At 39.3% G+C, this 22,961-nt stretch overlaps 1 protein-coding gene across 1 annotated transcript in view; it reads right to left on the bottom strand.

Annotated features, from left to right (window-relative positions):
* Positions 1-453: 453 nt before the first annotated feature.
* The window catches only part of Vps50 (VPS50 subunit of EARP/GARPII complex), a 99,021-nt gene continuing 76,513 nt past the window's right edge, over positions 454-22,961 (bottom strand). The window contains exons 21-28 of the mRNA XM_075953472.1: positions 19,013-19,134; positions 16,979-17,059; positions 10,177-10,325; positions 8,590-8,686; positions 7,994-8,152; positions 5,146-5,267; positions 3,498-3,687; positions 454-1,079 (exon numbers count right to left, since the gene is read on the bottom strand). Of these exons, the coding sequence (XP_075809587.1) occupies positions 960-1,079; positions 3,498-3,687; positions 5,146-5,267; positions 7,994-8,152; positions 8,590-8,686; positions 10,177-10,325; positions 16,979-17,059; positions 19,013-19,134 (1,040 nt within the window). The 3' untranslated portion in view covers positions 454-959. The remainder of the gene's footprint in view (positions 1,080-3,497; positions 3,688-5,145; positions 5,268-7,993; positions 8,153-8,589; positions 8,687-10,176; positions 10,326-16,978; positions 17,060-19,012; positions 19,135-22,961) is intronic.

The following is a 22,961-nucleotide window of genomic DNA, read 5'->3' as shown; positions in this document are numbered from 1 at the left end:
GGTCAGAAAGAACACACAGTTGATAGTGACTCTATTATCAGGAGGTGCTCGACTCCGACAGGTCAGAGCAGCGACATACAGTACTTAGCTGGGTTCTGAAGCGCCACACTGAAAGATGTCACACCTGGTTATCAAACAAATACTTAAGGAAGGCATACATATGACTAACACCAGTTCTACCTTCAGCCATTCAACCCGGTTTTAGCTGTCCTAAAAGTTGAATTCAGAGACGGCAAAGCTTGTATAATATTTCACATAAAGATATGGAAATTTGTAACACTTGTTTAACCTGCTCCCCATGCCCCGGAAAAGCACATGCAATGAAATGCCCTCCCTCCCACCAGGTGTTCTGGGATTCTAGGGAACGAAAATAAAAGCACGCTAAAAACATCACAGTGTTGCTTCCTGAAATCTTCCTGCCGGGGGATACATCAGAGTACAGCTCACACGGTCCATCATTGAGGGTGACATTTATTAAATTTCATCATTTATAATCACTGTTATAACCACATTAACTCTGGCAGAAGCTCTGACAGTTAAAAATAGAGAACTCAGTGATTTTCAACTGGTTACTCACACGTTCTTTTTAAATTCTCATGCAATGCTCATAATTAGGAAGTACTGCCCATTCGCCCTCTAAAGAACATTAGTCACTGCTCCTTCTCATATGTACTTATCATACACTATTCGGTAAAGTGGATAATTGTAGCCACATAATAATTATGACAGGAAGATGCTTTCAGGAAAAGGTTACAACAAATAAGAGCAAAATTTGAAGAGACTGGAGCATACAAAGTCACTTAAGCACACCATATACACTTGAGTATTTTCTATTTTCCAGTTCAAAAGGACATTCTCCAAGTTTTCTTGGCAGAGAATTGTCAGGAGTGCACGAAGAACTCCTTTCATGTCTACAGGCGGAGAGGAGATCGATGCCTCTGAGGACAGAGCTGCGCTCGTTATCTTTTAGGCCTGTCTATATCATCTATAGCTGCTAGGAGCTTTTGTCTTGCTTTTTTATTGATATGAGATCCCAGGCAAACATTCACCAGGTTGGTCAGCTGCTTCGCTGAATATTCCTGCCCAAAGAAAGAAAATCCAAGTTTAGCACTCGATGTACAGATTCTTCTGATCAATACAGCAGGTGAGCAGGCAGGTATCTGATGCCAGTGGATGGTTCTGAGAACTGTAAGCCAGGTGAACAGCAGACATTACAGCTGGAGCATAAAAGGCAAACTGTCTACTGTGCTCTACAGGCGGGGAGCTGGGGCAGAATAAACTGGAGGCAGGCAGCAGTAGAATCTGTTCAAACACTACCAAGTGATGAAGTGTGCTGTTTATCGCTTTAAAGCCCACACAGACTTCATACCTGTTTCTGTGGTAGTCTGTAAGTTATCGAAACATATTGCCATTTCAAATTTTAAAATGTACTCTACATTTTACACTTCAGTTAAAAATCTCCAACATAACAGTGATTCATTTATGACATAAAAACAAGGCAATGAATCAGAAAGACACCTTAGAAGACGTAAAGGATTTGTTTTTATGTATATGAGTATTTTGTCTTTCTATATGTATATTTTGCCTTTCTATATGTATATGTACAATGAGTTTGGCGTCTGCAGAGATCAGAAGAGGGTGCTGAATTCCCACACCTGAGTTACTGAGGTTTGTGAGCACCATGTAGATGCTGGAAGTCAATCTGCAGAAGCAATAAAAGTGCTTTAACCGCTGAGTCATATTACAACTATCAGGCAACTAGTAAAATGAAGACTAAATATCTTTCACAGTCCATATCTATCTAGTTTAGGTGTGCAACAGTTCACTGGTAGGATGGGTAAACGGTTCCAAAGAAATGCTGGCATACTGTTCTTCTTCTGGAACAGGAGTTAAGACAGGGAGGGACAATTGTGCACTTTCACCTTCTAAGAGAACAGAAAGCCTCCTGGTACTGAAGGCGCTGTTAAAGAGAGCAGCATGTTAAAAGGCAGAGATCAGTCTAACCCCAGGAGATGGCTTCGTTTAAGTGCCTGGCACCACCTGACCAAGCATCTTCTGTCTGCTCAGCAGTCAGTATCCAACATCACCGAGCACTGGACTTGCTCTGGCAAAGAGCAGTTTTAGAAGCTCCCCACTGTTCGGTTCAGAACCTGTAGGACATTCCCTGCTGTGCTGAAAAATGTCACTGAACTGCAAATACTGTCAGTTAAACTTCTACAGCGCTAGGCTACAAAGTTGACTTACTATATTAGAAGAATAAAAACCTTAAAGGGGACATCATTTCTGCATCAATAGACAGCTAAGAGCGGTGCTCTCCACCTCTCCTTAGGCACTCTGTGCATCCTCACAGCCCTCCCTCGGCACCAACACTGAGCACTGGCAGCTCACAGCTGAGTAAGTGAACTCACAGCAGCCTACAGATAAAGGGTGGATGTTCTGGTGCTCGAATATCAGTGGGGAGACAAGTCCTGAAGTTTTTCTCAATTCTGGCTAATTTATCAAAAAGTCCTTAAACCCAGCATGTACATCTCAACCTTTTCCAACCAACATTAGACTTATATATGTTTATAAACTATAGATTTATAAAAACCATACTAAGGTTCATTTCATCTTTGTACAATATTAAAGCTCAAAAGGATAAGTCAAATAAGTTAAATACAAGTGATAACTCATTTCCTTACCCAAATGAATAAAACGTTACTCAGCTGTTACCCGTTTTTAAAGCCCAAGTGAACACTGGAGTTACTGCAAGTATTAAGATTTGGTGGTTTTCTTTTCTTTTCCTCTGTCTCTTTTTTCTTTCTTCTTCTTATAAGTTTAGTTTGGTTGCTTTTATTTTGTTCTGTTGGAGACAGAACCTTATGTAGACAAAGTTGGTCCTAAACTCACTGTAAAACCAAGGTTGGTCCTGAAATTAGGATACTCCTGCTTGGTTGCAGGTACCTTTTCGCTCTCCTCAAGACCCCTTCGAACACTGTCTATCTGGACAAATAATCCAAGGGTCAGACAGACTGCACTCTGCTGAGAATGTTCGTGTGTGTGTGTTTAAGGTGTAGATCTTTAGCATTCTAAATAACTGAAGAAAATCAATCAAATCTACATTAAAGGCAAAATCTAATGCTTTGTAAGAGTGTAGCCATGTGTATTAATGTTTTCAAATCATGCACACAGGCCACCATCATGAGGATGCTACCATTTCACTCTTTAAGAGTACGAAAGTTAGGTTCTACAGCTTATGAATCATTTCAGTGTTGCTACACTCAATTTATTTGGATACAAATCACGTTCAGTCTCTTCTTGAGATACAGGATGGGAAACCCACTGCTTACGTTCTAACTCTAGGATCAACAGGAAGCCATCGCATAGCCAGTGTGAATGTGGTGAGAACCACCTAAGCAGTGCTTCTTCGCATTCACCGCATGATTCTGAGTCACACAACACAGCAGACAAGAAAAGCACATGGCAAAGAGCACACGCTGACCCCCCCCCCTTCTCACCCTATGATCTTTGATCCAGCGCTCCATGTCATTCTCAGTTAGGTAGTATGCTTTGATATATGTTTCCACAAACTCTTTATCAGGAATGGGTCTAATATCAGTTAGTTTTTCAAGTTTTATTAAAAATTGTTGAAAATCCAATTGCATCAAGGCACGACCCTCATTACTGCACTTCTTGACATTGGCGTATCTAAGAGACACAACAATAAGATAACAAGTGACGAGATGCTGAAAAAATGGCACAGAGTCTTGTGGCCCAGGAATGGGCTGTGCTCCTGCCAGTCCTTTACTCATCTGTTTAGTCTTTAGTATTATTCCTATCTAGTCTTTACTTTCCTCATTTGCAAAATAAAGAAAGTAGGTGGCTCAAAGGTTCTCATTTGGTCTATGAACTAGTTTTCTGCATTCAGTTAACACAACTGTCTGAAAGACAAATAGACTCAATCAGGTACTCTGGCTACCAAAAGTTCTTGTTAAAACTGTTCAAATACTCCAAAGTCATATTCAAGTTAGAAAACACTTCAATATTGTAGCAATTCAATGAAAAGGGAACAAATGAAACAGCTCTCCCATCAACATTATTTATATTTTCCATAATAAAATGATTCATGGATATATTCTGATACACCTCACTACTGAAATACTAGATATTAAGGTAGATGCCTAATAATGACAGATATATAACCCCACAGTACAATATTTTACTACTCCTAAGTCAGTGATATATTCAATGTTAGGAAATGAACCATTTCCTTTAAAAGAAATGGACCAGAAAAATCATAGCTTATATTATTTAATAATCAATGGATTTTTGTGGTTTATTTTTTTAATAATGTGCCTTATGTGGAAGCTTAACACATATTTATCATTTTTTATTTAAACAAATTTATTTCTAATATTTCTAAGCTGTGGCTGTTGACATAGCCATCTTTCATAAAGTATTATGCTTTTAATAGGTCATCTCCATGACTTTCCCACTTTCTAAGATATTCTTCTCATAACGAGACACACAGAAAGAGAAATCAGATGAAAGACGGTATAAAATTCACTGTGCACACAGTCTCTGAAATAGCTGTTTGCATATTGAGCACATTTTCCTCTATATTACCATGTACAAACTAGGAGTCTATGGAAGACAAAGAGAGGAATGAGCAATGACGCAGGCAATCTGAACACCGACTTTGCCATCAGAACACCAAGAGTTCAGAGTTCAGGAGCCCTCTTTGCATCTGAACACTGTGAACCTAGACATTCCCTCTAAGTCTGGACTTCCTGACCTAAGATTTTCCAGTAATAATTACAAACACAGATAACTCAGGATTTGCCAACAAAATCTGTGAAATCTTTGGCTCAGTAAATAATATTCAATAAATGTTATGAATACTCATAAAACTTATTAGATAATCATTATCAGTTTTATTTTCAGATAATCTAGTGGTTCTGAATTGCTTATCTTGGTCCAATATCAAAATCAACAAAATAACCCACAAGAGATAGGCACAGTGTGAGCTACGGTTCCCTCTCAAAGTTGGTCTCAAGCATGTAACCTACTGATCATTATCTCTATCTATGCTTTCCACTTATTAGTGACACATGTCATTCATATAGTACATTACAAGTTAAGAAACAAAGCTTTCTTGAAACTTACCCTTCGACAATAGTCCTGTTAGCTAACCGTATACAATGTTCCCAAAGTATATTTGAGACAGGCAAGGGTATCCGAACTCTCTTAGAAACTTCATTTAACTTCCTGTTAAACTGCTCAAACTCCTAAGGGGAACAAAAGTCATGGCTATAATTTTAATGCCACAGTATTTCCCCACGAAAAAAAAATTAAAAAAATAAAAAAAGATCCAAAGACATAGATTTTAACTAAATGAAGCAAAAACAGGGGTGGGAATTAATGACATAGGCAGATTGGATTTAGTGTAAAAGTTTTTAAAAATATAATCAGGGCTGGCAAAAATGGCTCCATAGGTAAAGGCCCTTGTTGCAGAAGACAGTCATGAACACAGCCATCTTCTGATCTCACGCCCATGCAGATCTTTCTCTCTCTCACACATACACCGTAAGTAAATAAACATTTAAAGAAAAAACATAGATTACACTATAGCACAGAACATATTACATTTATCTAAAGAGAAATAAGCTTCAATTGACTAAACAATTTTAATCATGATTAAATATTTTTACATGTCAAAATTTTTTGATTGTCTACTGTGGACTAAAAAACCTGACCGACTTAATTTAGAAGGCACAATTTTTAAATTTATTTTAATAAACTTTCAACTCAAAATTAATTATTCATAGCCTGTCAGTATTTACACTCCCTTGAGAGTAACTAATTGTTTTCTTCCATAATCATTATTTAACATTAAATACATTATTACATACATACAAAATGATTTGAAAGTTACATCCTAGTCACAAAACTTCAGTACAAAGGAAAACCAACATTAAACATTTCTATTAAAGAAAAAACTAAGCATTTTTATTGTCTTAACTTTCACAACAAGATTATATTAATAATGAAAACATAAAAAACTAATTTAGGAAACATGAGTAGTAAGTAGTTCATCTTTCAGTGGATGGCCTATGGACTACTGCCAACTAAATGCTCACAACACAGAAGGAAGGCCACTGGCTCTTCCCTGGCAATCTATTTCACATAAACTTAGGAAGGATTAAGGTGGAACTTTTCTGAAGAGAGAAATGACATAATGTTTAGCAAGTTGGGACCAATCTGCAATCACAAGTCCTAATGAGACACAGGAGGGATCACCTGATTCAGGTCAGTGAGCTGCAGAGAGGACGGCTGCACCCCCTACTGCTTCCTGGACACTTCCTAAATAGTAACTTTTCTTGATGATTTATTTTTTAAGTTCATTGCTTTTAATTATTTTTTTTTAAAGAAATGTGTCTCCAATTCACTAAATAAGCTAAATAAGTAACTGCTCTTCCCCAGCGGTTTCAATTCCCAGACCTCCCAGAGGAGCAGCACTGACTAGCATTCATTCAGGCATTTGCTATAGTAAACAACTCTGGATTTCAAGTCAGACTTTGGTAACTGTTATTAATATTTTACTTTAGAAAGTCATAGGCTTAATACACAAACTTACTATTTATTGCTAAGTTACTGTTCACGAGTATAACTTGTTAAACAAACCACTGCATTTTACTCAGGATTACATGAGAACAAGGACATCAACTTTTGTTCTCGCACAATTTAAATCAGGAAAGTAACACAAAGAACAGAAAGTATCAGAAAACTAACCTGTACATTTAAAGATGGCCATGGGCCACTAAAAAGGATGGATTCAGATAAATAATCTGAATAATATTGGCTTTTCTTCAGAATAATGATTTTTCAAAGCATTAAGATGTGAGAGCAAGCAGTGCCTTCCAGCAGTGTACTTCCTGAGGACAGAAGACTTTTCCTTTATCCCCTGGATCTGATATTTGGCATGGACAATGGTTCCAAAGTTTTGTTACCTCACATTCATCTTCTGAAAACCCAACCCCCAGAATGACAGTGCTGCAAAGTAACTGAGCATAAGGACAGAGTCCACATGCCCGGGCACTGATGCTTTCACAAAAGATGCCATGACAGCTGCCCCGCCCCTTTTCATCACAGGGGCATGCAATTGGCCAATGAGATTGGTGGGAAATCAGCCCAGCCCACAGGTGCTAATCCGTATGAGCCTTGACACTGTACTTTCTAGGCATCTGGATTCTGACAAACAAAATACAAGACAACACCAAAAAGCACCTACCTTATGTATTACCTCAATAAACCAAGGAAACATGACATAAAAATAAAATCGCCATACTGTTTTGAAATGAGCAGACATTATTATTTAAAAATTGCACTTAAAAGCCGGGCAATGGTGGCGCACGCCTTTAATCCCAGCACTCGGGAGGCAGAGGCAGGCGGATCTCTGGGAGTTCGAGGCCAGCCTGGTCTACAAGAGCTAGTTCGGGGACAGGCACCAAAGCTACAAAGAAACCCTCTCTGAAAAACCAAAAAAAAAAAAAAAATTGCACTTATTTTTACATTCCAATTTAAAGTGGCAATTGAGATTGCAAAAACAAGACTCTCTCAATTCCAGGAAAGCAAAAGCAGAAGCCTGGAGTGAGGAACACGACCCTGTCAAAGAATACACACGGAGCTGTAGAAATGACTACGTAGAAACACCTTCTTAGGTTTAGAGCTGTGGCTGCTGGGGTCCTACCAAGAAGGCGGCCATGGCATGCAACATTCAAACTAATTCAACGTTAGAAACCAGGGGGCAAAATTAAAACAACAAAAAAACCCCACAAAACCACAAATCTGTAAGTATCACAAACCAAAACAGGCACAAAATTCAGAGTCTGTGTTTCTCAATTCAACGCCATGCCCCAATCCCAGAAATTAGTAGCAACCAATAGAATCTCCCATTTTAGAGCCCATGTCTCTTAAAGTGATCAATAGCAAGGACAGTCCCCAGAGCACTTGCCTTCAGCAATGCGTCTACATATATGTTGTGTTGTGACATGATCTCTTTGACATCCCATTTCACATTAGTCATGAGGAGAAGCATCTGTTCATAATCAATGGCTTTACCAGCCACAATCCAGTAAATGGGTTTGCGTAGTTCACTGGCAGTTGAGACAGTCTGGAAAGTTACACAGAAACAAAACCATTACTTCTAAAAGTGCTACACCTAAAAAGAATGTTCTGTCCTTTCCTAGTATGTACTATATACAATGACATAAATTATACATTTAGAGATTTCAATTAAGAAAATATTTTAACATGAGATAAAGGCCTTGTTTTCACTTCCCCTCTTCCTGTTACCTTAGTTTGGGATTCCACTCTCACTCACGGCCCCACCCCCACCCCTAGGGATACCATCCTTCTATCATCTATCTCTTCCGTGCCCCCCCTTCTTTCCCCCCAGACTAAAATTTGTAATGTTTACTCAGATGTTTATTTACCACAGGGAGCCAGACATAAATGGAAGGATATTTTATTCGGCTCCCCCGTCAACTTAAACGACGGGGGCGGCTCTACCTGTTCCCAGGTGCAATGACCGACCGCATCGTCTCTGACCTGAGAATAGAACTGTTGAAGAAAGGGCTTTTTGGCGGCAGGCATCACAGCATCCAAGTGTGGCTGAAGGAACTCCAACTGTTCAGCCAGGAACACCCTAAAGAGAGTGAATAAGCACGGCGTAAGCAACCGCAGGCTTCAGAACCAGTCACTGCTGCTGTGTAGTGAGTCTGCTAAGATCACAAGCCAACTGGAAACCACTTTCTCGTTCTTTAGCACCACACGGCAGCGGATGCCCATTCATCAGTAAGTGGAAGAAGCTTTTTGGCATCGGATCCCTTGGGACTGGGTGTAGGGATAAGTCCCGCCCCTTAGGGGGCGTGTTCGCCTCGGGCTAATGTCTGCCTATAAATTTGGCGAGCCTGCTCCCAGCTGTCGCTTCTGCTTTCCTGGTCTCCGAGGGAACGGTGGTTCTGTAAGTCTATTTCTACATTAAAACTATATATATTTTTACAATCTGTCTGCATTCGTTTACGCCGCTACAACTGGGGTTATGGATAATTTCGAGTCACCATGTGGGATGTTGGGAATTTAATGCTGGGAATTAAAGCCAGGTCCTCTGCAAAAGCAACAAGTCTTCTTAATCACTGGGCCAACTCTCCAGTTCATGACTTGTCTTTTAGAGAATTTCTTTTAAAGATTCCACTCAATAAGTATATATAAAAGACTCAAACTCAAGAGATTCAAAAGGGATACTTGTCTTAAATAACCAAACATTCCTAACACACAGCACACAGGCTCAATACAGGCAGACACATCTATCCGGGGTGCAGGGGTGACAGATGGTAGGTACACCTGGATTGTTGCCCGTAGATACACTAACACTGAATATCGCTCTCTATTTCTGTTATGTACGAGAGAATATTTACCTTATTCTGGGCTGCACTTTATAGAACAAGTTGTAAGCTTTAACTGAATTAACTTGGGGGTTTAGAAAGATCAAGAGGCATTCTTGCAGATGCCAAAAGTGAATTCTATGTAACAATAACAATGGACTATAGGTACCATAGATTCTTTGGCCAAGGGGGAAATAGAAATATACCACTCAGTATTTAAAGTTTGCCTTAACAAGATCATTTGTTAACTATCAAAACACAACATATTTAATTGCATTCATTTATATAATTAAAGAGAACCATGAAAGACTAGGGGTGACGGTGCACTGTAATCTCAGTCTGGTGAGGCAGAGGCAGGTGGATCTCTGGGGCTCACTCTTCTCCTGATCTACCAAGTTTGGCAATCTTGATGCCAATGAGAAACCCTGTGTCAAAACCAGCAACATCCGAAGAGTAATACCCCAGATAATTGTCTGGCTCTCATATGTACGAAGACATATACTTACACAAACATTAAAGCTTCCATACACATGAGCATAAATACACACACACACACACACACACACACACACCATGCAATTAAAATCATCAATTAGTAGTTTATGCTAACATATATTTCACAACAATGCTTAAGTGGTTAAGTGGTTTAGGAGTAGTAGTATTATACAGCAATAAGTATAATTACACACGGCTTACTTTTTATAATTTTCCTTAAATAGTTATGGCAAAGCAACTGCTTTCAACAACTTACAAGGATTCTGTGGCTACCACTCTCTCTGCCAACCCATATAATGTATCCCCAGATGTCAAAATCACTAGTTGATTGAGGTGTGGGCTGGGTACCTTCTCCTTTCTTTCTTCTGCTGCTGTGAGTGTGGCAGTAGGATCAGTTGAAACCTCCTAGAAAGGCAATACACACACAACACCTGAAACAGCAGTCTCAGCAAGCTGTACTAAAACACGGCTCTAACAATGGCGGTACAGAGAGCACACACTCAGGCACAAGCATGCATGGGATACATACTTAGCTTCAGCCCTTCTTTCTTCTTCTTATGATCTGCGACTAGTGGAATTGCCCTTTTTATACTAAAGTTAAATGATTCCACAGATTACCCAATGATGCATGGCACCATATGCACGTGGCCTAAAGTGAGTCAACACAGGGAATCTTCATTAACAGCTGCTTCACACAGAACTATCTCTCAAAATCTGGAAGGTGAGGGACTGGTCCTTAAGAACCAAAGATAACGCTGGGTGGTTGTGGTGCACACCTTTAATCCCAGCAATTGGGAGGCAAAAGACCAGGAGGCCAGGCTGGTCTACACGAGCTAGTTCTAGGACAGGCACCACAGCTACCCTGTCTCAAAATAGCAAAAACAAACAAACAAAAAGAACCAAAGATAACATTGTGATGCATTAATCACTTCATAATCAAGACTTAACCAAAGTAATCTTTGCATAATCTCAAGAAGGCAGGACCAGAATGCAGTTATAAGCCTACAGCAAACTAACAGCACTGCACACATCTGGTTCAGACTGTTATGAGAACAGAGGTGGTCAGTGTGGATCTAGGTAGGAGATGCCGACGGACATGCTGCAGTCCTCGGCACTACCCAGGAGACAGACACTGAGACAGACCAACAGCGCTGGAGCCTAAGCACTGACACAGCTCATCTGTGGTCAGGAAGACACTCAAGTTGAAGTTCTTTTCACTTCCACCCGACACCATGCTCACGAGCAGTCTTCCTGTTTCTGGCTGATCTTCGCCAGCACTCAGGTGCCAGGCAAAGAGGAAGCAGTGTACAAGTTACACACATTCCCGAACATCACAGGACTACATGGCATATCATAAGCAATCTAGAGGGAAGTGCCTTGAGATCTTAGCTGGGGAGTGCTTGACTGGCAACCTGGAGTAGCTGGAGACCAGAAGTTGGCCATCCTGGATTCTTACACTCCAAATAGCTCAACAGAGTGACATCTGGGTAGTCTGCAGCTGAGAATACTGACCTCGCACCAGTCACTTAGGTAGTCATGACATTCAAGGTCAAAGATAGATAATTGCATTTACTATTTTTGAGGGGATGTCCAGGGAGTAGCATTACAATTGCATTAAAAAGAACTCCCTGGCTCACAAATAATACCCACCAGTGTTACTGGAATTAATTAATCATAACCTTTGTCTAGCTTATAGTACCTTTTCTAGCAATGACTTGGCAATAGCATGCATCTATTACATCTTGAAAAAGCTCCTAGAAGAGAAATTCAAAATAGTTTAATAGAACATATGTTGTATAAATGAGCAATTGCAAAGCACTGTGGGGAGGGGCTAATGGAGTAGGAGGGTCTTCTGTCTATGTGTTACTTTCATTGGTCAAATAAAGAAACTGCCTTGGCCTTTTGATAGGACAGCAGCTTAGATAGGTGGAGTAGACCAAACAGAATGCTGAGAGAAAGAAAGCAGAGTCAGGTAGACACCATGGCTCTCCTCTCTGAGACCAACGCTGGTTAGACTCATGCAGGTAAGCCACAGTCAAGTGGCAATACAGGTTATTAGAAATGGGTTAGATCAATATGTGGAGGGTTAGCCAATAAGAGGTTAGAACTAATGGGCCAGGCAGTGTTTAAATGAATACAGTTTCCGTGTAATTAATTCAGGTAAACCTAGCTGGGTGGCCAGGTGGGAAGAAAAGCAGCCCTGCTCCTTTTACAACAGGCTAAAATGCTCGCCCAGCTGCTTCCTTGGTCTCTTCAACACAAATGTGTTGGCGTCATCTGTTGTGGAGTATTATTTTAAAGTGGGTTACATTCTTTGCCTGTCTAAAACATCTTATGGTCTAAAAAGACCTGAACAGCCAATAGTGAGGCAGGAGAAAGGATGGGTGGGGCTGGCAGGCAGAGAGGATAAATAGAAAGAGAAATCTATCAGGAGAGAAGAGAAAGAGGTTTAAACACGGAGAGGAGGATGCAAGGGGTCAGCCGCTTAGCCACAAAGTAAGAGTGGAAAGTAAGATACAGAAGAAGAGGTAAAAGCTCGGAGGCAAAAGGTAGACGGGATAATTTAAGTTAAGGAAAGCTGGCTAGAAACAAGCCAAGCTAAGGCTGGGCATTTAAAAGAAAAAATAAGACTGTGTGTGATTTATGTGGGAGGTTGGTGGTGGGTCTCCAAAGGAGTAAAAAGAGTAAAACGTCACAGAATGATTTGGCATTCCCACGTGGGCTATACTAAAAGAAAACCCAACAACATCGCCCTTCAGTTACAAAGCTGCCACAGATACATTCAAAGAGCACTGGAATTGCTGCCTGAGAGGGGTTTATGCAAGCGTTTTCCTTTGCTCCTGTTAACGCCGATGTATTAGGCATCAAGTTTTCTGGAAATTATTTGTTTATACTGAGTTTACATATAGGAAATTATACTTAACTGCATTCGCCAGTCCCCAAACATGTCAGGCTGATACAAACGAGTGGAGTATTTGCCAAGCACCAGGGCGGCAGCTCCCCATGAGCACAGTAGCACAGAAGCAGAATTTTATTTTATTTTTATTTTTTTTTTTGCTGCCGTTACCCTACTACTATAAAAAGAACTTAAATGAATAGATTTTCTGGGCAAGTTGAAAATAATGTTTTTAATCTTTAAAATAATGTTCAAGCTGCATGTCGTAGTGCACACCTGTAATCTCAGATTTAAGAGGCTGAAGCAGGAGATCACTAGTCTGGGACTAGCCTGGGCTAACAGCAAGATCCCGTCTCAAACAAACAAACACTGAAAGTTGACGAAAAGTTTTAAGCAGTTTAGTTATCATTGCTGTGGTGGTTTAAGTAAGAACAGCTCTCACATGCTCATATGTGAATGCCAGGGAGTGGAATTCTTTGCTAGGATTGGAAGGATTAGGAGGTGTGGCCTTGCTGGAGGAAGTGTGTTACAAGGGGTGGGGGGGGACTCAGTTTTCAAAAGCCTTTGCCAGTGTCTGTCTCTCTGACTCTCTCTGCATGTCCTCTCTGACGTGTGGGTCAAGATGTAGCTCTCAGCTATTTCTTCAGCACTATGTCTGCCTGCTGCCATGCTCCCTGACACCATGGTCCCTACTTCTATAACTGTGAGGAAGTCCCAATTAAATGCTTTCTTTTGTAAGTTATCTTGGAAGTGGTGTCTCTTAACAGCAATAGCACAGTGACTAAAACAGTCACTAAACAGAAGATTAAAGCCTTATTTCTGGCAGGACATCAACAGCACCTGCTGCTTCCTCATGTACTTTCCCTCTATTAGGACTTTCCCTTGATGTGAAAAACACATTTCCTAAAATTTAAACTGAATTTGTATGATAAATTATTCCAGGAAGCATTTTTAAGGATCAAAATGGTTCCATTTGCCATTTATAAGTTAAAAGTGAAAATCAGAAGATACGTGTAGAGAAATAAAACTAAAAAAGTCAAAGGTTTTAACTGACATGTAGGAGTAATGTAATGAAAAGTATTTCTACTTAGTTCCACACTGATCAAGCTATTTATTATTTTCCTATCCAAACAATGCAGTGTCTCCATTGTGTTTACTGTCACCATGGAAGTGAATTAAAGTTTATATGCTAACTTAAAACAATCTTAGATTGAGGTACAGTAAAGTGCAAACCAGATTTTCTAAAATATTAAATCAAGGCTTATCAGTGCAAAGATATATATAAACACTAACAGGGAGAGAAAAAAACACTCAGAAATAAATGTAAACTGTCTTGAAAGCTTTGATTGTATCCTAGAGAGCATTCTACCGAAGGGGAACTGAACAGAGCATTCTCAAGCAATCCTTAGCAGCTGAAGAAGGAACGGTGGCTTGGTGGTTTTCATACCCTAGAGTCAGTCTGCTGTAAAGAGATGGTAGGGCTAACAAATTTGAGACATGTTTGTTGGGGGATCAATCATACTGTGAACGCTGAGCTAGCTTTTGCATTAATTAAATAAAATTAACCTTATGTTAGGAGGCTGAGTTAGCAACTGCTTGACAGAACGTAATCATAGAGCACCAGAGGGCATCTGGAAGAGAGAGAAACACACCAGAAGGAATAGGGAGGGTCTTTCAGTGGTACAGCTTTTTCTGTTTTTTGTGTGTGTTTGATTGTCGTTTGTTTTTGGAGACAAGGTTTCTCTAACAGTCCTAGCTGTCCTGGAACTTGCTCTTGTAGACCCCTGGCCCTGCATCTGCCTGCCAAAGGCTGGGATTAAAGACACCACATACCCCGGCACTTTTCCTGTGGGTTCTTTCAAGAGACATCAGCAAGGATAGGTTAGCTACTTGCTACTCAGCCTCTCTGAGCTAGCAGGTTTTCACCCCAGCCTATGGATCTCAAGTCTTACGTATACATAGAATGATAGAGGTTAGTTAAAGCCAGTGCCTGTGGGAACAGAATCTCTGTCAGGCTAAGGCCTGAAAAGCCAGACCATTTGCCACAGAAGCTATCCAGTACCTAAGGAGTCACAACGGCTGACAGAAATAGCAGCAGAATAAGGTGCAACCAAAGATAAAACAACACAAGTTAGAAAGAAATGTGCACAAAAAATAGGAAGGAAGAAAGGAAAGCATAGTGGTTTTGAAATAAGAATGAACTTGACAATTTCACCACTCGGGGACACAATTCCACCCACTTATCACCACAAGAGTGAGGCAAATGTCCTGAGCAATTTAGTGTCAGGAAGCTGAGTAGCCTGGGACCACTGTTTGCTTTTTGTATGATCCCATAATACACCTTATGGCAAAACCTGAAGCATAAAGCCATGCCTTAAGGGTCAAATCCAAACTATAGTTTGGCAATCATAGTCTAGTAACAAGCAGAAGTGATAGAGAAATGCCAGAAAAATTTTAATGGCGAAGTTCAAACCACCACTGATTTTGAGACATTCTATCAGAAAAAAAGAAAAACTTTAGTTGAGTCCTAAGATTCACATAGAATAAGATTTGACAGCCACGATTCTAAGACAAAGAGAATGCATAATGAAACATGGGAAAGTATCAAAGTAGGCAAAAGCTAATGGATTTTCAAAAACAAAGGCAAGCAGGTTAGAAGGAAGGAAGGAAATAAATGCCGGGTCAAAAGGGAGCCATTATCTGAAAATGAAGATTAATGATTAATAAACAGCAAAACCTAAAGAAGTCAAGCTTAAACCAGGACACAAGGACCCTGGGATAGGTAAGTGCAATACGACAGCTATGCTGTGAGCCCTCCATACCCACAGGTCTGTGCCTATGCGTTCAGCTGATCACGGTTCAAAAATACTGAGGGGTAGAACACACACCTGTACTGAATGTCATTATTTCTAAAGGACACACATACTACCATTTATAAAACATTTATATTGTGCTAGGTATATATGTAATATAGACATGATATACAGTACATAGCTATGTGTAGGTTATATACAAATATAAGGCTATTTTTACATAAGGGATATGAATGCAGGTGGTATATATGGGATCCTGTAATCAATGACCTACAAATACTTCAAGATATCGATGTGTGGAACCAAATTATCCCCAAAAAGTAGACACTAGTTATCTCTTCTACTGCAGCAGCGGTCATCAGAGACTCCATCACTGCTCAAAGCACTATCTTGGGACTCCCCATTCCATTTCATCACCACACTCATCAGGGCCCGGCATGATATTAAACATTATAGAACACATTTGTCTACATGCCTCTCCACAACAACAAAATGTACAACTCAAGAACAAGAGATAAGAATTGCTCCTTGTGTACACTGACAAAATCATAATACAATAATAATGTTTGGCAATATAACATGTCAGTTTTTCTTTTTCCATTGTTTTACTATTTCATTACGTACACACCTAAATACTTTCCAAGACAGAGTCTCGAGCTCTCAATCGCCCTCCCTCAGCTTCCAAGGGCTGGGATCATAGGCATGCATCACCACACCACACTTATTAATAATTAATTAAGTTATTAACAATAACTTAACAGTTATTGTTACTTAAAAGATATATTACTGTTGCTTTATAAAAAATCTCCATAACAATAGTACACATGCGATGTATACAGCATAGGAAAACCAGGAATGTGGACACTTGTTTAAGAGGTGACTGGGTCAATATAGAAGCACACAGAAGTCTTGGCAAGTGGTTTCTCACCACAGTAACTTCAATCAGAAGAAAAAAGTTTCCTTTCTAGTTTTCAATGTGTATGATAGCCTAAAAACCACTGAGGATCACCTTTATATTAATATATAACCTTAAACCATTCAGTTCACCATCTAACAGACCAGTCAAGAACCAGTAGCTCCTGCTACAAAGCAAATCACACCCAAACTTTGCTCTTGAATGTCAAGGTGACTATGAAGTGAAGTCCGACATTCCCTGAACACAGATCTTTGGTCTTTACCCAATCAGAGATTAATCTATTAGCAACAGGTTCTTACTTTCAGTGAGACTAAAAACCATCACACTAAAGGACTCAGACACTTCACGGGTGTACAAATACACATTTATTACAGTTGACTTATGACTATCTGTTTCACAAACTACAGTGAATTAGTTCCAGCTCATTACTTACCAGGTCAATAAGGCTTTCTTGTATTCTGTTTAGCGTTGTTCTTAGTCGGCTACTACTGAGGCCAAGTCCTGTGGATTCCAGCTGAAAATATAGAAAACCACATCACGCAGCTCTGCAGGAACTGCTGCACAAGACTCAAGCAGTGTGGAGCTTATTAGTGCAGGTACTTAGCTTCTGCAGGCTCCAGAATTTAAAATTTTAAAATGCCAACACATTAAAAAAAAAAAAAGTCTTAGCTTCCCCCCCCCAAACAACAAAGTCTCCATGGCCTTGAAGGTCACAGGAACATCTAACAACCCTGTGCATTATGAAAGAATGATGTAGCAGAACTTCTTTCTTACAAGTTAATATTCTTAGCAACAAAAGTGAAGATTTTGTTTCTGAAAGAAGGTTCACTTTGGTACACATTATCTTTTGTTTTAACATAGAAGACAAAAACAAATTATTGCTAATTCTTTTCATACATGAATTAAAGAAAGTCTATTATGACTTGAAATAAAATCTTCTCTTAGGTCTATCAAATATTTTACAGCACTGAATTCTGTTCATTACAAAAAAGTCAAAGCATTCACAGATGCCATCCCACAGTCCATAAATGAGAAAGCTTACATGTTGAAACAGCAAGTTAGTCAGTCACTTGTATAATAACTCAACTGATGAAATTAAATTTAATTAAAGATAATAAATACATACAGGTACTTGCAAAAAAATTAAACCATCCTCTGTGACCCAAGAAACTGAAATGTTATTAGTAGTAAACTATAAAACACAGTGTCATTAACGTAGGCATAGATATGATGAGTGTGAGATTATGTGAACATATACAAACATGCACACATTTTTATTCTTACTTCCTCCCACCCAAACTAAAGCAGATGCATGACACACTGTGCGAGTTGATTTATTTATTCAGGCTTTATACACTTCGTTAATTCATCCCTCCCCTTTTAAAATTTATATGAGACTATATATCAGTCAATGCAAGTGTGTGATATCCAACACTGTGATGACCTTTCAACCAACGCCATTAAGCTGAGGGGCAGAGTTCTCTCCCTGTGAAAACGCCACCACACCTTATACACCTATCTCCTCCCACCCTTAACCCCTGACCTCCATGTATCACTATGGTTTGGTTTTCCTGAAAAGAATCAGAGTGAATTTTATTTTTGTAGATTTTTTAAAACTTAGTATGCCTTTAAGACTCACCTGTGGTGTGAGACTGTTGGTATTTTGTGTTGTTTAATTCTATCTGAGAGTATAAACCTAACACAATCTCTAACTAAACATCTGAATATCAGTTTGGGTTGTTGTATAACACTACCATGAGCATTCCAGTCTTTGACCATTATATTAATTTTCATTTTCTTGGGTAAATATCTGAATGTGAAATTCCTGGGTCACATAATAAATATAATTCTATAAGTTACTGTCATGACAGTTTCTAAATAAGCTATGTCTTTTTCGCCCTACAAGGGAAGCATAAGAATTCTAGCTGTTCCATGTCATGAACTGAGTATTTTGAACCACTGTTCCATCCCTCATTAGTATGGTAAGTATGGGAGACATAATTCTGAGGAAGGCACATGTACCAGTTAGCAAAACTAATTACTTAATAAATATTTGTGCTACGGTTGTGAGCCAATATTAAAAAGTTGTCTCAATTACTATGTAATAATTGCACATAGGTCCAGGTTTAAATAAAGAAGCCTGCATATTTTTCATTGCCAAAATATATCACGGTTAGAAAACGCTGTTTCACTTTTTCTATGTGAACAATATGCAATTATCATATCAAAGCTTAAAATTAATGTATAAACCACACATTCAGACAGACATCTCATAACAATTCTATATCTGATGAAAAATTCTCAATAGTTTTACCTAGTTTTACAGAATATAAAAACTTACACACACATACACACTCACACATACACAAACACAATTTAAGTATATATACAGAATAAAAAACTTCAAATTTGAGGAAAAAAATACATTTGAAAAGAAAATTTTTTTCCCCTCCAAAAGTTGACTTACTGAATCATTCCGACCAAAAAAGGTATATACTGCATACAAGTAATAATCAAATAGCTGGGACATAAAATGGATAACATCAAAGGCAATTGGCTTAAGAATGTTCATCATCTGCATGTACTTCCCTGAAAAGAAATGAGAACCCAAAGATTAATTAGGACAAAATTAAATTCTGTTACTATATAATTCTTGAAAGGCAACATGAATGTCATATCAAAACTCAAATAGTGAAATACTGCATTTCTCGTCACCTGAGTTCATTTCTAGCAGCTGGCGGGAATGGAAGCAGTTCCAAAACCTACTGGAATGTCCTACAAGGCAGCACTCTGAACACTCCTACTGCCATGTTTCCCTACTAATTCTGATGGAACTCCTTTCCTCTTCTGCGGAGCAGATAACACAGTAGAAACACACAAGCCTTGTTCTAGATGCTTCTACTTAAAAGTATTTTTTTCAAAAATATTTAACTGCAATAAGGAAATACACAGCATACTTGAGAAAAACATTTGGTTTGTTTGTTTGAAAATCCCATACCCACAGCAAAAGTGAGGAAACTGGGAGAAAGCTGAGCAAGGGAAAACTACAAGGAAAGCAATGTCCATGCCCTGCTGTGGGATTTCCCTCTGCATGCTATGATTACCATTAATAAATAAAGAAACCTCTTTGGACCTATAGCAGGGCAGAACTTAGGTAGGTGGGGAAAAGTAAGCTGTATGCTCAGAGGAAGATCGGAGGAGTCAAGGAGAAGTCCTGGAGCCTTTGCTGGGGGCAGACACCTGAAACGTTGCTGGTAGGCCACGATCTCATGGTGATGCACAGATCAATGGTGATGAGTTAAATTGAGATGAAAGAGTTAGCCAATAAGGAGCTAGAGCTAATGGGACAAGCTGTGATTTAATTAATACAGTTTCTTTGTGATTATTTTGGTGCTAAGCGGCTGGGAGCTAACTAGCAGCCCCCTTACAACAATGCCCTTCAACTTTAGCTCTGTGAAATCATATATCAAAAGCCAAGAACATTTATCATGTCACATACACAGAAGTTCAATACCCTCACAGGGTCAATAATACATATTTCTTACTCTCTCCTTTGATAAAGTCCTAGGTTCTCTTCTAAACAAACATACGATCACATTGAGTTTCCCCTCAAAATTAAGAGACAAATAACATTTACCAGTTTATGTGAAAGAGAGAAAGTTTTAACTATCAAGTACACAACTCCAAGTCTCTAATTAGAAATTTCATTTCTAACAAGAAATATGTATACCCATGAGAAATGCTTTATCTATACTTCTTTTGTAGATATAAAATGTTAACCCAGACCATGTGTTGAATTTCAAAATAACTCAGGTCTTGGCTCAACTCCACGTAACCTGTAGCTAGCTATAAATTTAAATTGGCACTATTAAAGACGACATGATTTAAAAACCCATCAAAAAACAAAATCCACATATTAACTGAAGTGGAAAAAAATAAAATGTTAGATATTGATGCCATTTCTTCAAAGCGAGAGAACATTACCTCAACTTTTATGACATAAAGTTCCAAGAATCAGATGGTCAGGAAGAAATAATGCAAATATATCAAAGTAAAACAAAATCCATCAATCAATCTATTCTTATGCCTGTCTGCAACTCTTTTGCTTAAAAATAACTTTGCAATCATTTCATATGTCCAGACCTTTCCCTAAAAGTCACATTTGAAAAGTACCTGAAAGATTTGCTCCTTGAACATTCTGAGGTCCCTCTGCCAGCCTCTACTCAGGTACAAACACACAATTTCCTAAACCACAGCTCATTTACAAGTAAAGCAGCATGAGCCCAGGAAGGAAAAGTATAAAAACAGAGAAAGAAAATCGTAGGTGATTCATTAGAAAATCAGGGTGCATACACATCTATAGTAAACAGCTTCTCTTCATTTCTTCTAATACGAAGCATTGTTCATATAATCTTAAGACACATAGGTGGGTAAAAGCAATTTTAAATGTATGCCTAAAAAAAGCAAAACAACTTTTTTACAATACTGAAAATGTAAAAAAAAAGCATTAATTCAACAAAACCCTTTTAAATACAACAACACATTGGGCCTTGTGCTAAAGTCTAAGAACCACACAGAGTCTCCGCTCTCACATCTCAAAAGGCTGTCAGTGAAAGGCAGCATGAACCAGCAGTCCCCCAGTGTTCCAGTGTCTTTCCAATTCAAGGGGCAGAGCAGGCCCCTTGTTTGGGTTCTAGTGGAGGCTTACATATATCTTCAAATCTCATGAAAGTAAAGCCTTTACAATGAATTAAGCCCATGTCTATGACGAGAAGGGAATAGGAAGCGAAAGAAAGTGGGTTTGAAGAAAGAAAAGAAATACAGACAGACATACACACACAGTGATGGGGGATGGGAGAGAAAAAAGTCTTAAAATATCAAAATGGCTTGGTAAGTCTTTGCCCCAAAGGACCAAGTGGTGGATATTTCACTCACTTCCTCTTCCTCCCAGCATTCTGTTCTGTTTTCTCCACCTACCTGTGTTCTAACCTATGAGGGCCAGCCAAGCTGTTTATTTTTTTAACCAATGACCTTCCTCCATCAGCAGGTGATAATCTCTATAGATAAAAATAACTGGTTAAACAAACACAAAGGCTAGAGAAACCAGGGGTTCTTCCTAAGCCTAAGAGGGTCCTGAAAATCAGACCCTTAAATGACTCTGACAGGAAAGGAAGGCAGGCAGGCAAGCATACAAAAAGAAAGAGAAAAAAAGAAATGTTAATTTTGACCACATATATTACACGGGTTTAAATTCCCAACAGGAAAGTAAAACCAAAAATTAAAATGATTGTTATGATTTTTAAAAACCAAAGGGACTGCACTCTGTAGACAGAGGCTTAAATCCACAGGGGGAAAAAACCATTTTAATGAATCTCTTTTTGATAAGGAAAACGTTGTAGAGATATAGGGTATCAGCTCCTTGGTTCAATTCCACTAACACACCACCGGAAGTTAAGAGACATGGCCTGTGTTGTTTTAACCTAAAACTCAAATGATGACTAAATCTGCCCCTCCCCCCTCCCCTTCACGCCATCTGAGGAAGCTTACTGTGATTCTAGCCACTCTACCAAAGTGCCTGAAAGTAGATTAACACTCTCAGACTATTGTAACCTTGGAAGTCAAAAGAAAAATTACCCTGAGAAGGAACCCAATGGATAGATGTCCTAGCACATCCAGAGATCCTAAAAGACTTTAATTAAGACATGTGAGAAGCCCTGGCATCTCCTGGTTCTCCGCCGCAGTCTTAACACATGCCTAATTGTGTGACGTGGTGTATGTGATGTGTCTGCTCAAAGGGTTCCAACTTCAGTCCTCCTGACTGAACTCCTCTTTTGCCGTTTCTTCCCCTCACATCTCCATCCTTTGTTCCCTACACAGCTCATTATACAAACAGGACTAATGACTAACTTTCAGGGTCAACTAGACAGCCCCACTGGAGGGAACCCCAAATGCCACATCTGACAACTCCACTTGGCTTGAAGAAACAAGATAGATGGACCACTTAAATGTCAGTTAGGAAATCTTCAGAGGGGAGACTGATGAGAACAGGGGCTAGAAACCGGACAGGCAGATTTGGTGAAGGGGTCCCCCAGAGCAGCAGTTCCATGCATATTTTTGGTTCTCTGGGAAGGAAAGCCAGATGAGAGTTGTTTCCTTGTCTCCCCTAAACGAGGACCCTGCCTAGAGGCTCTTTGTCCATAGCTGGAACTGAAACGGACACTGCAGTCTAGACTCGCATCCCTTCTGGTGCGCAGTGCTGGAACTATTCATAGCTATGCCAGTGTTACCTCTGCAAAAGGAAGTAGTAGTAGGCTTAATCAGGGCTCTACGGAGACCTGTAAGGGAAAACTTTCTCTAGCCTAGTGGGGACCCAGTATTACAAGCCACCAAAATATAAGAGTTAATCCAATCGCTTG

Source organism: Microtus pennsylvanicus, chromosome 19 (genome assembly GCF_037038515.1).
Source record: "Microtus pennsylvanicus isolate mMicPen1 chromosome 19, mMicPen1.hap1, whole genome shotgun sequence".
Classification (NCBI taxonomy): domain Eukaryota; kingdom Metazoa; phylum Chordata; class Mammalia; order Rodentia; family Cricetidae; genus Microtus; species Microtus pennsylvanicus.
Note: the sequence above shows the minus strand (reverse complement) of the source record. Positions and strands in the feature narration are given on the sequence as shown.